The sequence below is a fragment of the Cebidichthys violaceus genome, unplaced genomic scaffold, assembly GCF_023349555.1.
Source record: "Cebidichthys violaceus isolate CVI_PGR_0920_01 unplaced genomic scaffold, fCebVio1.0.p SCAF_11, whole genome shotgun sequence".
Lineage (NCBI taxonomy): Eukaryota > Metazoa > Chordata > Actinopteri > Perciformes > Stichaeidae > Cebidichthys > Cebidichthys violaceus.
This window is the reverse complement of record NW_027176274.1, coordinates 598,726-613,643: the sequence shown is the minus strand read 5'-3', so window position 1 is coordinate 613,643 and position 14,918 is coordinate 598,726. Positions and strand designations below refer to the sequence as shown.

General features: G+C 35.7%; 1 protein-coding gene across 13 annotated transcripts in view; it reads right to left on the bottom strand.

Moving 5' to 3' along the window:
* Positions 1-14,918, bottom strand: part of ttn.2 (titin, tandem duplicate 2) — a 203,742-nt gene that overhangs the window by 188,517 nt on the left and 307 nt on the right. For 12 of the 13 annotated variants that reach the window (XM_068736078.1, XM_068736131.1, XM_068736139.1 and 9 more), the window contains exons 2-15: positions 9,230-9,333; positions 8,883-9,086; positions 7,138-7,425; positions 6,743-6,825; positions 6,270-6,487; positions 5,568-5,643; positions 5,194-5,352; positions 4,630-4,872; positions 4,454-4,540; positions 3,720-3,938; positions 3,375-3,434; positions 2,285-2,543; positions 1,379-1,448; positions 265-462 (exon numbers count right to left, since the gene is read on the bottom strand). In XM_068736078.1, coding sequence (XP_068592179.1) covers positions 265-462; positions 1,379-1,448; positions 2,285-2,543; positions 3,375-3,434; positions 3,720-3,938; positions 4,454-4,540; positions 4,630-4,872; positions 5,194-5,352; positions 5,568-5,643; positions 6,270-6,487; positions 6,743-6,825; positions 7,138-7,425; positions 8,883-9,086; positions 9,230-9,320 — 2,255 coding nt within the window. In that variant the 5' untranslated portion in view covers positions 9,321-9,333. The remainder of the gene's footprint in view (positions 1-264; positions 463-1,378; positions 1,449-2,284; positions 2,544-3,374; positions 3,435-3,719; positions 3,939-4,453; positions 4,541-4,629; positions 4,873-5,193; positions 5,353-5,567; positions 5,644-6,269; positions 6,488-6,742; positions 6,826-7,137; positions 7,426-8,882; positions 9,087-9,229; positions 9,334-14,918) is intronic. The other variant, XM_068736088.1, reaches the window with a different exon arrangement.

The following is a 14,918-nucleotide window of genomic DNA, read 5'->3' as shown; positions in this document are numbered from 1 at the left end:
AGAAAGATGAGTGTCTGACAGAAAACTAAAATCATGCAGCACTTTATATTCATGTCTATTACAATGGCATTACTTCATCATCTCAGATGTAGTACAGTAAAAAGTACTATATGTACCTCTGAGAAGTAGTACAGTAAAAAGTAATATCTGTACCTCTGAGAGGTAGTACAGTAAAAGTATAAAGTGGCATCAAATGGAAATACTCCAGTGAAGAATACTTAGTGTTTTTGAGAAAAAGGGGCGGGTGTGAACCTGAACCGGTACCTGTATCCGGTGGTGAGCGGTACGCCGCTCTTCTTCCAGATGACGTGAGGTCTGGGGTTTCCTCCAACTTGACACTCGAAGAAGACGCCTCCTCCCTCCACCAGCTTCTGAGCACTGGGCTTCCTGATGAAGAACGGAGCGGCGGACTCTCCTGAACTCACCTCCACCACCGTCTGCTGCTTTGACTCCAGCACAACGCTGAGGGAGACACATATTATGTATGTTACATTTATATAATGTATATTACATTTATATAACGTTTGTTACATTTATATTAAGTATATTACATTTATATTATGTATATTACATTTATATTACGTATGTTACATTTATATTACGTATGTTACATTTATACTACGTATGTTACATTTATATAACGTATGTTACATTTATATTACGTATGTTACATTTATATTATGGATGTTACATTTATATTACAGATGTTACATTAATATTACGTATGTTACATTTATATAACGTATGTTACATTTATATAACGTATGTTACATTTATATAACGTATATTACATTTATATTACGTATATTACATTTATATAACGTTTGTTACATTTATATTAAGTATATTACATTTATATTACGTATATTACATTTATATTACGTATGTTACATTTATATTACATATGTTACATTTATATTACATATGTTACATTTATATTACGTATGTTACATTCATATTACGTATATTACATTTATATTACGTATATTACATTTATATAACGTATATTACATTTATATAACGTTTGTTACATTTATATTAAGTATATTACATTTATATTACGTATATTACATTTATATAACATATGTTACATTTATATAACGTATGTTACATTTATATAACGTATGTTACATTTATATAACGTATGTTACATTTATATTACGTATATTACATTTATATTGCATTTATATAACGTATATTACATTTATATAACGTTTGTTACATTTATATTAAGTATATTACATTTATATTACGTATATTACATTTATATTACGTATGTTACATTCATATTACGTATGTTACATTTATATTACGTATGTTACATTTATACAATGTATATTACATTTATATTACCACATGTCAGACTTTCACTACTCACCTTTTCTCTTGGGCGACTCCGGTTTGAGTGATAGTCATTGTTTCCTCTCTGCTCTCAATCTCCTCCGACACTAAACAGAGATAACAAGCTGCGTGAGGAAAATATCTACAGTTTATGACTTTAAACACAAGCATTAGTTTAAATTTATCTCTAAAATCCCCAGAATAATCGATTTGAATCTGTTTCACTCTTTGATGGTAATGTAGTGTTTCAAAGTAGTAGTGTTTAAAAGGCTACAAAAGGAGCATGCAAACAACCTTATTAAAAAAGAATTACTTTAAAGTATAAATATCTTGGAATTTTTATGCAGTTTATATATATATATATATATATATATTATATAATAATATACATTTTCATAAAACTTAGCAGCACTGCTCTCACAAGCTAAAAGCTAAAAACAGTTTGACTACATTTGTTAAGATTTGCTGACTTGTACAAGTTTGAATAATGTTTATTAAAATGTTACAGTAGATGGTAAAAGAATATCATCATTCAGATACAGCATCATTTAAAGAGCTGAGCTGGTTTTTATTGAGACTACAGTTGATTTCTCCTCAAGAAAAGAAAAATAACTTTTTAAGAACTAAACTATGACAAAATGTGACACAATTCTTCAAAGGAAACATTTGACAGATTTATGGACTAAATTCAGCTAAAAATCTAACAGGAAACAGCAATAAAACAAAAACAAAGGAATCGAACATTAACGTGACTTTCAGTCATCTATACTGAGAAGACATGGAAATTAAAATTGCACAATCAAAGAAAAAGTCAAATGAAATTAAAAAAAAAATTGTTTGTGTTGACAATGAAATGACTAAAATAAGAGACAAACTACATTAAAGTTGGATCTAAGTGATCAGAGTAATGAATCAGTTTCTCTTGATGTACTCTAAAAGTCACCTTTGACCAGCAGGTAGCAGGAGGTGCTGACGGTTCCCGCCTCGCTGGTGGCGGTGCAGGTGAAGCGTCCACTGTCTTCGGCAAACGCCTCGCGGATCACCAGCCGGGCAAAGCCGCTCACGTAGGTGATCTGGAAGTCAATGGAGGTCTCGATCTTGTAGTCCTCTCTGAACCACAGGATACCCGGAGCTGGGTGACCGCTGATCTGACACTCCAGGGTCACCGACTCGCCCTCTGTCACCGTCACGTTCTTCAGGCCCTGAACAGAGAAACAGATACCTTCAGAGACCTTCAGAGACCTTTATATGCTCTCATACGTCTTCATAAGACTTCTTAAGACTTCATGCGTCTTCCTATGTCTTCTTAAGACTACTTGAGATGTCATCCATCTTCCTAAGACTTCTTTAGACTTCATGCGTCTTCCTAAGACTTCTTTAGACTTCATCAGTCTTCCTATGTCTTCTTAAGACTTCATGCATCTTCCTATGTCTTCTTAAGACTTCATGCATCTTCCTATGTCTTCTTAAGACTTCTTGAGATGTCATCCGTCTTCCTAAGACTTCTTTAGACTTCATCTGTCTTCCTAAGACTTCTTAAGACTTCATTTGTCTTCCTAAGACTTCCTAAGACTTCTTTAGACTTCACCAGTCTTCCTATGTCTTCTTAAGACTTCATCCGTCTTCCTAAGACTTCTTTAGACTTCATCAGTCTTCCTAAGACTTCTTGAGACTTCATTCTTCCTCCTAAGACTTCTTAAGACTTCATTCTTCTCACTAAGACTTCTTGAGACTTCATCCGTCTTTGTATGTCTTCTGAAGTCTTCTTAAGACTTCTTACGGTCTCACACGTCTTCCTATGTGGTCTTACACTTTCATATATCATCGTGCACCTTTATACACCTTCAGAACGTCTTTATTTCTGAAGATATTCGGTCATAAACCAAAGTATCAGACACATTAGCAGTCCGGAGCCAAATGTCTGACCAACCATCATCAGCATCCTCAGAGCCAAGAGATACCTCATTACAACTCTTTAATTTATTATAGTGGTTACTTTTTATTTTGAAAGGAAAGAAACAGGAAGTACTCACAGCAATAAGAGTGGGAGGAACAACGGGCTCCTGAGCTCTGGAGGGAACAGCAGCCGCCTCCTGAAGACAAAAACAACAACAACAGGAGTCAAAGTCAAGAAAAGAGGGGGAGCTTATCAGCGGTGGAGTTCTGTGAGGATGGAGGGGGGGGGGGGGGGTGAAGCCGTTAGGATAGATAAAAACCCTGCTGAGGGGACAGAGGGATGAAGACAGGAAGAGGGTGAGGAGGATTCTTCGTGAGGCGGATGATGAAGGGCAGCGTGTGATTGGTGAAGAGGGTTGAACGCAGGTGACGGTCCACACGGGGTTAAATTAAGGAGGAAGGTGAAGGTATGGAGGACCAACCTGAGGCTCCCAGTCCTCAAACTCCTCCTCACTCACTGCGCCCACCACCCGGGACTGATATCGGACGTCTCTGAATGGCGGTGGGAGGGGCTTCTCCACCACCACCGCCACCGCCCTGCGAGACGGACTGGGAGACTTGACGGGCTTGATGATCTTTCTGTGAGAGGACGAGGACAACTCCTTCTGCAGAGCGGCGATAGCAGAGCCGGCGATGGAAACCTGACCAACGAGAACCACGTTAACCGACTTCACTAAAAAAGGACTCTCAAGTCCAGAGAAGAAGTCCAGCTGAGGACCAGAGGTCAAAAAGAAGAAGAAGAAGAAAAAGGAGAAGAAGAAGAAAAAGAAGAAGAAGAAGAAGAAAAAGGAGGAGAAGAAGAACAAGAAGGAGGAGAAGAACAAGAACAAGAACAAGAACAAGAAAAAGAAAAAGAAGAAGAAGGAGAAGAAGAAGAAGAAGAAGAAGAAGAAGAAGAAGAAGAAGGAGAAGAAGGAGAAGACATTTATATGAAAACATTTGTTCATGAAGCCGAAGAGAAGAAGTTTTGTAATATAACCGTGTCCATTGAATGTGAATCAGGTGAAAACAAACTATAATAAACAATATATTAGACAAGGTGATGCGATAAGGAAGAAGTGGATCACAGCACAGAACACGGTGGAGGCGTGAGGGTTAAAGGTGGAATGAGGAGGTGAATGAGGAGGTGGAGGTTCTGCTCCTCCTCTCTTCTTACCTCGAGGCTCGGCTCATGTTTGGGGACAGAAACTTTAGAAACGGTGAAATGTGGAGCTGGAGACAAGGGTTCTGTTGATCTCTGAATCTAAAGTGACCAACAGAGTTCATGCAGCGGTTAACAAAAGTCAGACTCTTATTGTTTAGACGTCATGTCTGATATCAAGTCCTCCCAACCTGAGAGACCTGGACCCTGAGCTGGTCTGAGGCCACAGCGGCCACGACAACCGGAGGAGGTTCAGCAGGAAGTGTTTTCAACTCTACAACGCTTTTCTCTTCCTTCATCTTCATCTCGACAGCTTCCTCCTCCTCCTCCTCCTCCCCCTCTTCCTCTTCAGCCTGCACGGACCGGCGGACCCGAGCCAGGTCGACGGCGGCCACCACTAAGGCCACCGCCTCGGCTTTTACCCCTCCCTCAGCCTGGAGACACAAGAACCAAGACCACAGAGCTCAGGACCCCCATGACAGGAGGTCCGGAGACAGAGACACGCCCACAAAGGACTGGAAGGAGGGTTTAAGACATTATAATAAACAAGCATCAGGGAGGTCATGAGGTCATGAGGACCTAACCTCATGACCTCATGACTACATAACCTCATGACTACATGACTTCATGACTACATGAAGGTCATGAGGTTAGGACTTCATAACCTCATGACTTCATGTAGTCATGACTACATGAAGTCATGAGGTTGTGAGGTCATCAGGTAGCCCCTCCATCAGGCCCCTCCCCCCTCTCACCTCTCTGGTGGCGCTGACCTGCTGCTCCCAGTGCTTCTCCATGTGGAGCTGAGTGGAGCTGCTCACACTGCTCATACTGGTCATACTGGTGTAACTGGCCTCTGACACAAAGCCCGCCTGCTTCCATGGAGGAAGGACCTCAGCAGAGGAGGAGAGCTGCTGGAGAAGGAGGTCTGAGTGTTAGAGGAGGAGGAGGTGGAGGAGGAGGAAGAGGAGGAAGGAGGAGGAGGAGGAAGAGGAAGAGGAGGAAGGAGGAAGAGGAAGAAGAGAAGGAGGAATAGGAGCAGGAGGAAGAGAAGGAGGAAGAGGAGCAAGAAGAAGAAGAGGAAGAAGAGGAGGAGGAGGAAGAGGCTAATGCCTCTTGATGAACTCACCTGTTTCCTGGTCATGATGGGAGACTTCACTGGTCTGATGGGAGAGACAGACAGTCTGCTGGCAGGTGAGACAGGTCTGAAGAGACACAAGACACCCAGTGAGGATCAGCAATGTCACTCTGTAGCTGCCAACGCTAATTATATTATTATATATATTATATATAATAATATATAATATATATAATAATTATATATAATAATATATATAATATATATTATTATATATAATTATTATTATTATTATACATAATATATAATATATATAATTATTATTATTATATATATAATATATATTATAATATATAATTATATATTATTATTATTATTATATATAATATATAATATATATATATATATATATTATTTATAATAATAATAATAATTATATATATATATATATATATTATATATATATATCTTGTAGACCTAACTTGTTATAGTAATTTATAGTGTTTTTATCTTCATATAAACAGTTGTAATGATGTATAATAATGTGTTTAGAGCTCATGTTATGAAGTCAAACATCATAATTCATCTCTAATATCTATTTTATATTCATGTGAAAGTTTATCACCAGAACTACATTTTACAGATTACATTATTAATACTAATTTTCACTGAGCAGAGCCTGAAGGCATCATGATGTAACAGTTAGCCATTAGCTTCATTGCTGCTAACGCTGCTAGCTCTCAGAGGCTGTACCTGACAGGTGTGGGCGTCGGCCCCTTCACGTGACGGACAGGTGAAGGGGATTGCTGGCGTCCTCCCGTCACCTTGGAAACGTAAGACGTGGGGGACTTGGAGGCGGGCTTCGGGGGAACCCTCGGGGGGGTTTTGTGAGCCATGTGCTGAGTCATCATCATTCCTCCTTCTACATGCATCTCCATCATGGCGGAGGTCTGGAAGCTGGACTCCACCTTCTGAAGGAGACAAAACCCCCAAACCATGTTTTCTTTAAACAATCACCAAAACTACACCGTCCACCACTCCCGAAGACTCCCGTTATGCTCAGATTTTAGTCTTTCCAACGGTCTTTGAACACATCATGTGGCCAACGCGTCTGTTAGATAAAGCAGCCAAAACCAAGCGTAACATTTTATGTATTTCATGTAAAACATTTGTATTCTTCATGCCTCATTTAAAATCAGATGTGAAAGAGAACAGATGTGTCTCACCCTCTGGACTCCGGTCTGAGACGAGGACATCTGGGTCGAGGACACAATAGTCTTGGTTTTCTTCATCGGTACGGCTTCTTCACCTGCAGCACAAACACACCTGAAGGTTACATCTGAACATGTCGAAGGGATCACCTGGTGGTGGTGGTAGAAGGAGGAGAAGAAGGAGAAGAAAAAGGAGAAGAAGAAGAAGAAGAAGAAGAAGAAGAAGGAGAAGGAGGAGAAGAAGAGGAAGAAGAAGAAGAAGTAGAAGAGGAAGAAGAAGAAATAGAAGAGGAAGAAGAAGAGGAAGGAGAAGAAGAAGTAGAAGAGGAAGAGGAAGAAGAGGAAGGAGAAGTTGACCTACGTCAAAAACATTTTCAAAGGGATCTTAAACTGGTCTCTGAAGGCCTCACCCTGAACCAGCAGCTCACAAGTGGAGGTGGCTCGTCCACTGCTGTTGGAGGCGGTCACAGAATATGTCCCAGAATCCTCGGGGAAAGCCTCAGCGATCAGCAGACTGTACAGGTCTCCCTCCTGGAGGATCCTGAAGTCGGCCGAGCTCTGGATCTCGGCTCCCTCTCGGTAGAACTTCACGGCGGGCGGCGGGATGCCGGAGACTCGAACGTCCAGCTTCACCCGGCTGCCCTGTCTCACCGTGGAGCTCTGCAGCCTCTGGAGGAAGTTAGGGGGCGCTGTCTCAGCTGGAGGGACAAGAAGAGGACGTCTTATCAGGTCAAAGATCAATAATCAGCTGATCAGTTCACATCCAGTTACACTTCACAATCCTATTGAGGAAATTAAAGAGCTACAGCAGGAACAGGAACATGCTGATTAAACTAGAGGAAGAAGAGGAAGGAGAGGAAGGAGAAGAAGAAGAAGAAAGAGAAGAAGAAGAAGGAGAAGAAGAAGAAGGAGAAGAAGAAGGAGAGGAAGGAGAAGAAGAAGAAGGAGAAGGAGAAGAAGGAGAGGAAGAAGGAGAAGAAGAAGATGAAGGAGAAGAAGAAGGAGAAGGAGTGGAAGAAGGAGAGGAAGAAGGAGAAGAAGAAGGAGAGGAAGGAGAAGAAGAAGAAGGAGAAGGAGAAGAAGGAGAGGAAGAAGGAGAAGAAGAAGATGAAGGAGAAGAAGAAGGAGAAGGAGTGGAAGAAGGAGAGGAAGAAGGAGAAGGAGTGGAAGAAGGAGAGGAAGAAGGAGAAGAAGAAGGAGACCAGAGTCCAGTATAATAAAAGATGAACCCCTCTTTCACATATTAAAGCTGCTTCATCATTTAACTATTTGAACAGACTATTTCTTAACAGAGACAGTGCTGTTAATCTCTTAATAAACTTGAGATTCCTCTTAAGGAAAGTTATGCTGCAGCAGCTGCATCTATATCAGTCACCTGATTAAGTAACAGGCCACGCCCCCTCAGCTGAGAGGTAAACTTAGATTCAGACTGAAGTTTAACTGACTTATCTAAAGAGAGCGTAGACAAGATTAACATTTATATAATTTTCAACATCTTGTCTTCATTATTCTTTTTGGTAACTTTATAATAGATAGTATTATTGTCTTTGTGGTTGTTTTACCTCTTTGTGGTGGTTTTGTGTCTCTTTGTGGTTGTTCTGTGTCTCTTTGTGGTTGTTTAGTGTCTCTTTGTGGTGGTTTAGTGTCTCTTTGTGGTGGTTTTGTGTCTCTTTGTGGTTGTTCTGTGTCTCTTTGTGGTTGTTTAGTGTCTCTTTGTGGTGGTTTAGTGTCTCTTTGTGGTGGTTTAGTGTCTCTTTGCAGTTGTTCTGTGTCTCTTTGTGGTTGTTCTGTGTCTCTGTGGTTGTTTAACGTCTCTTTGTGGTTGTTTTGTGTCTCTTTGTGGTTATTTTGTGTCTCTTTGTGGTTGTTCTGTGTCTCTTTGTAGTTGTTTTGTGTCTCTTTGTGGTTGTTTTGAGTCTCTTAGTGGTTCTTTTGTGTCTCTTTGTGGTGTTTTTGTGTCTCTTTGTGGTTGTTTTGAGTCTCTTAGTGGTTCTTTTGTGTCTCTTTGTGGTGTTTTTGTGTCTCTTTGTGGTTGTTTTGAGTCTCTTAGTGGTTCTTTTGTGTCTCTTTGTGGTGGTTTTGTGTCTCTTTGTGGTTGTTTTTAGTCTCTTTGTGGTTGTTTTGTGTCTCTTTGTGGTTGTTTTGTGTGTCTCACCTGTAACAAGGAGTTCAGCGGTGCTCGTGGCTTGTCCAGCTCCGTTGGTGGCTCTGACAGAAAACCTTCCGCTGTGTGCGGCGGTCACGGCGGGGATCCTCAGAACAGCGCGGCCGTCGCTGAACGAGATCTGAATGCCGGGCAAAGCCGCAGTGGAAAGAACCTGACCATCACGAAACCAGCTCACCTCAGGAACCGGAGAACCTGCAGAGGAGAGAAGAACCAGACCTGTTAGAAGCATTAGCATCTGGGGTTGGATTTAATAGATTCATCAAAACAAGAGAATTCTAGTAACGATAACTGTAAAAGAATTAAATGTTAAAATCAGAGGTTTGAGGCTTTCTTACCACTAACTTGAGCCTCGAACGTCGCGGCACTACCCTCTAGTGCCACGACGCTCTGCAGCGGCTGCGTGAACGTCGGCGCCTGTGTTGACATGTTGGTCGGCACCCTGCAGACAAACAAACAAACAAAGATGATCAAACAAAGAGTACTTTTCTCCTTCAATTGAACCTTCGTTGTTTTCCCTCAGCCTGTTAAATATAATAATGTTTAACATTTATTTATTTACAATTATCCCATTAAAACATTACATCATTATGTTACTTAAAGATCATCTTCGTCGCAATAACCAAGACTACACACTGTTGCATGCTGGGAAATACACATTCACCATAGAGCGAGGCGGAGAAAGAACCCCCCCCCCAAAGACCCGGAAAACCCGTTGTGATGTAATCCGTTTAACGTTCCCCTTCATATCAAACATTGTTTGATATTTAAACATCAAGTCTTTTCTTGAATAACTTTGATTCATTTTAGTTTTAAAAAGTACGAGAACGAATGAAAGAGATCGTAAGAGACGAACGACAGCATCTATAAGAACTACAAACTAAAACAGAACTACAAAATAAAATACCATAAACACTATGAACACTATGAACACTAGAAAATACTATGAAAACTAGAAAATGCTATAAACACTATGAATACTATACAATACTATAAACACTATAAACACTATAAACACTATAAATACTATAAACACTATAAATACTATAAAAGCTACAAAAAACAATAAACACTATAAATACTATAAACACTATGAAATACTATAAACACTATAAATACTATAAACACTATAAATACCATAAACACTATGAACACTAGAAAATACTATGAACACTAGAAAATGCTATAAACACTATAAATACTATAAACACTATAAATACAAGAAAATTCTATAAACACTATAAATACTATAAAATACAATAAACACTATAAAATACTATAAACACTATAACATACTATAAAAGCTACAAAAAACAATAAACACTATAAATACTATAAACTCTATGAAATACAATAAACACTATAAACACTATAAAATACAATAAACACTATAAAATACTATAAACACTATAAATACTATAAACACTATAAAATACTATAAAAACTACAAAAAACAATAAACACTATAAATATTATAAACACTATGAAATACAATAAACACTATGAAATACAATAAACACTATAAAATACAATAAACACTACAAACACTATAAAATACAATAAACACTATAAAACACTATAAAATACAATAAACACTATAGAATACTATAAACACTATAAATACTATAAACACTATAAAATACTATAAAAGCTACAAAAAACAATAAACACTATAAATACTATAAACACTATGAAATACTATAAACACTATAAATACGATAAACACTATAAATACAATAAACACTATAAATACTATAAATACCATACAATACTATAAATACTATAAACACTATGAATACTATAAAATACTATAAAAGCTACAAAAAACAATAAACACTATAAATACTATATACACTATGAAATACAATAAATACAATAAACACTATAAATACTATAAATACTATAAATACAATAAACACTATAAATACTATAAACACTATAAATACTATAAATACTATAAACACTATAAAATACTATAAACACTATAAATACTATAAACACTATAAAATACTATAAATACTATAAAATACTATAAATACTATAAACACTATAAAATACTATAAACACTATAAATACTATAAACACTATAAAATACTATAAATACTATAAAATACTATAAAATACTATAAATACTATAAAATACTATAAATACTATAAAATACTATAAATACTATAAACACTACAAATACTATAAATACTATAAAATACTATAAATACTATAAAATACTATAAACACTATAAAATACTATAAACACTATAAACACTATAAAACACTATAAAATACTATAAATACTATAAAATACTATAAAAACTATAAACACTATAAAATACTATAAACACTATAAAATACTATAAACACTATAAATACTATAAAATACTATAAACACTATAAATACTATAAAATACTATAAAATACTATAAATACTATAAAATACTATAAATACTATAAACACTATAAAATACTATAAATACTATAAATACTATAAAATACTATAAATACTATAAAATACTATAAACACTATAAAATACTATAAACACTATAAACACTATAAAACACTATAAAATACTATAAACACTATAAACACTATAAACACTATAAATACTATAAACACTATAAAACACTATAAAATACTATAAATACTATAAACACTACAAATACTATAAATACTATAAACACTATAAAACACTATAAAATACTATAAATACTATAAAATACTATAAATACTATAAACACTATAAAATACTATAAACACTATAAAATACTATAAATACTATAAAATACTATAAATACTATAAAATACTATAAATACTATAAACACTATAAAATACTATAAACACTATAAAATACTGTAGAACACAAACTGAAACAAGACGAACCTCCAGACAGATGAAGGAGATATATTAAGCTAGTAACTATGAAGTAGTGATAAGTAGTAGAAGTAGTAGAAGTAGTATTAAACTACTCTAAACTTAAAACCACGGGTTCCTGCTTCGTCTTCTCTGCAGATGATCAAATAATAATATAATGTTTACATTAGGAAATAAGAGAAAACCTCATTTCTCTTTAGAATGAAATCTGATTTAATGGAAAGAACAGAGATTCATTTTCAATGAAGTTAAACTTTCTTATTTGAACTTTTATTACATTTATTATTTATTTAATTATTAATACTGATCAATGTGTATTGATTCCCACAGAGCCAGATCAATATGTCAACGTTGTAGAAGCTGATCATTTAATAAATGTTAGGTCATTTTGAAACATTTTTATGACAAGTTCTATATATATGTATATATATATATATGTATATATATATATATATATATATATATATATATATATATATATATAGATTCAACTTTTGCATATGTTGTATATATAAATATAGAGGTTCATGGTTAATTTATTTTTATTTCAAACAAAAGCAAAATAAATGAATTGAGTCTCTTAATGCTACAAAAACCAAACCACTAAAACTAAAGAGGCAAAATGTCCCTTTAAAACATAAAAACAAACTTAAGGCCAGAATCTGAAGGTGTGTCGGTCTCTTGCGTGATAAAGACCGGTGGTTATGTGTATTTTTAGGAGGTCTGTCTCTGGAGGGGGTCCAGGCTCCAGGAGGTCTGGACACCTGTCTGAGAACTGGTTTCACATTTCAAGACCACTTCACTTTTAGGTTGTTGGGTTCTTCACATTTATAATAATTAATAATGAGTACTGTAGTTTTTAATGTTTGAGCTTTTTACTGATATTATTTCTAATGTTTTATTGTTTATAGTTAAAGTTTCAGTTAATACACTTTTATATGTTTCAGCTAATAAGCAGCTTTAGTTTCAATAAAAAAAACATTAATTAACTTTATTCTGTAAAACCATCAACAGAACGTTGGTCCTGGTTGGCCCCGATTGTCTCTGGTTGTCCCTGATTGGTCCTGATTGGCCCCGATTGTCTCTGATTGGTCCTGGTTGGCCCAGATTGTCTCTGGTTGTCTTTGGTTGTCCCTGATTGTCCTTGATTGGCCCTGATTGGCCCTAGTTGTCTACAATTGTCCCTGGTTGGCCAATGAGTCCTCATGTCATTGTACAACCAGATCAGAGGTCCACTAAACTGCTGAAGTGTCCTTGAGCATCACATTACTTCTATCTGGTCACAAAGGTTTCTCAGTCTGTTGTTTGATAGTTGAAGTTGAGAGTTGAAGTCCACCTGGTGTGAACCTCAAACCTGGACGTCTCCTCTAGACCGTCTCTTGAGTCCTGTTTGTTTTATTTGGTTTATAAAAATGTTTTGAAAAACAAGCTTCAAGATCTTCTGTTAACAACAAAAAAACATGAAATATAAATATAATATATGTATTGATCAGAGGCAGTTTGATATCTGGAGAACTATCAGCTCTAGTAGTCCTGCAGCAACTGGTTTGGACCTGATTGGACCCTGGTGGTCTCTGATTGGCTCTGCTTATCCCTGTTTATTTCCCGATTGGCCCTAATGGTCCTGAGGTCCTCCTGGTCCTGGTCTAGACATGGTCACTTCCTGTTTATTAAAGGTAATAAAACGCCTCTGAACACAAAGTCTAGAAGTTTGTAATTACAACATGTTTATGTTCGTTATCTTTTTAAATGAATTCATGATATTAATCTGTTTGTTTGAACTTTATGTTTATTATCGTACAGTTTTTATGTTCTAATGTTCTGTTGTTATCCTTCATATATTTATTACAATTAAATAATCTATAAATCAATTAGTCAATCATCAGAAAGTCATTATTGCTTATTATTATTAAAAGTCAAAATGCTCTGGTTCCTGTTTCAAACTGTAAAATATAAATAAATACATAAATGACAATTTAATCTGCGTTTTAAGGAGATGTTTCTCACACTTTTTAATAAAAAAGTGTCTCCGCAGTTTTTAATAAACTGCGGAGATGACATCTGTAAACATGTGATGAACATCAAAACATTTAAATTAAGGTGGAACAGTGACCCCTTAAATGAAATACTCAGAAATCCATAAAACTACGTTTTGTACATTTAAAGTTTTCTTTACACGTTAAGAATCCCTTAAAAAAAGCCTTAAAATATCACAATCCATGTATTTATAAATGTTCCACTAACATCTGAATCCCTTAAAACATCATTAAAGTACATAAACATTTATAGTTTGATTTAAAATCCCTAAACCTCAAACCAGCTATTAATAGTTATTGATTATTACAAATGAATGCGTGAATTAAAAGTAAAGTCAAATACTTTTTGAAATGAGATGTTTTAAGAGTTTTTACATTTAATCCCATAAAAATATTTATTACGTTTGACTCAGATAAAGAGATAAAGGTGTGTGTGTGTGTGTGTGTGTGTGTGTGTGTGTGTGTGTGGGATTCATTATGATTTATTTAGAGAAAATCTTTTAGTCTGTTTAGTTTAATATAGAATCAGATTTATGTCTCTTTAACTTAAAGAGTCTCATGATGGCTCGAGGCTTCAGAGGAGTAGTCTGGTTTCTGAGGGTCCCTGAACGCCTCATCAGGTACTTTTACTTCATCCGAGTACTTCTACTCTCTGCTACTTCATACTTCAACATGAATTAAACATTGTAAATGTTGAACTTTTTACTTTGAAAATGAGTTTTTGTAACGTTTTTAATGATTTTTGTTTTCTCTTTATATAAAACTGCAGAATTAATTTGTTTTCTGTTGAAACTAAAACCAGATAAAGACTTTTTAATAATACAAACATCTGAAACACTGAGTGACATCTGTCGAGTCGAATCTCCATCAAATGCACAAATGTGAATAGATATGAATAAATGTGAATAGATATGAATAAATGTGAATAGATATGAATAAATATAACTCTCTCTAAATAGAAGATTGAATTCTAGACGTGATATTAAGAGGCAGCAGATGAAACATTCAAAATAAAAGTGAAATCCTTCAAAATAAGACAACAGCTGCAGGTCGACTCCACTGAAACCTAAAAATAACAAACCAACAGCTGTTCCCTCTCCTCCAAAATAAAGGCTCCAGTGAA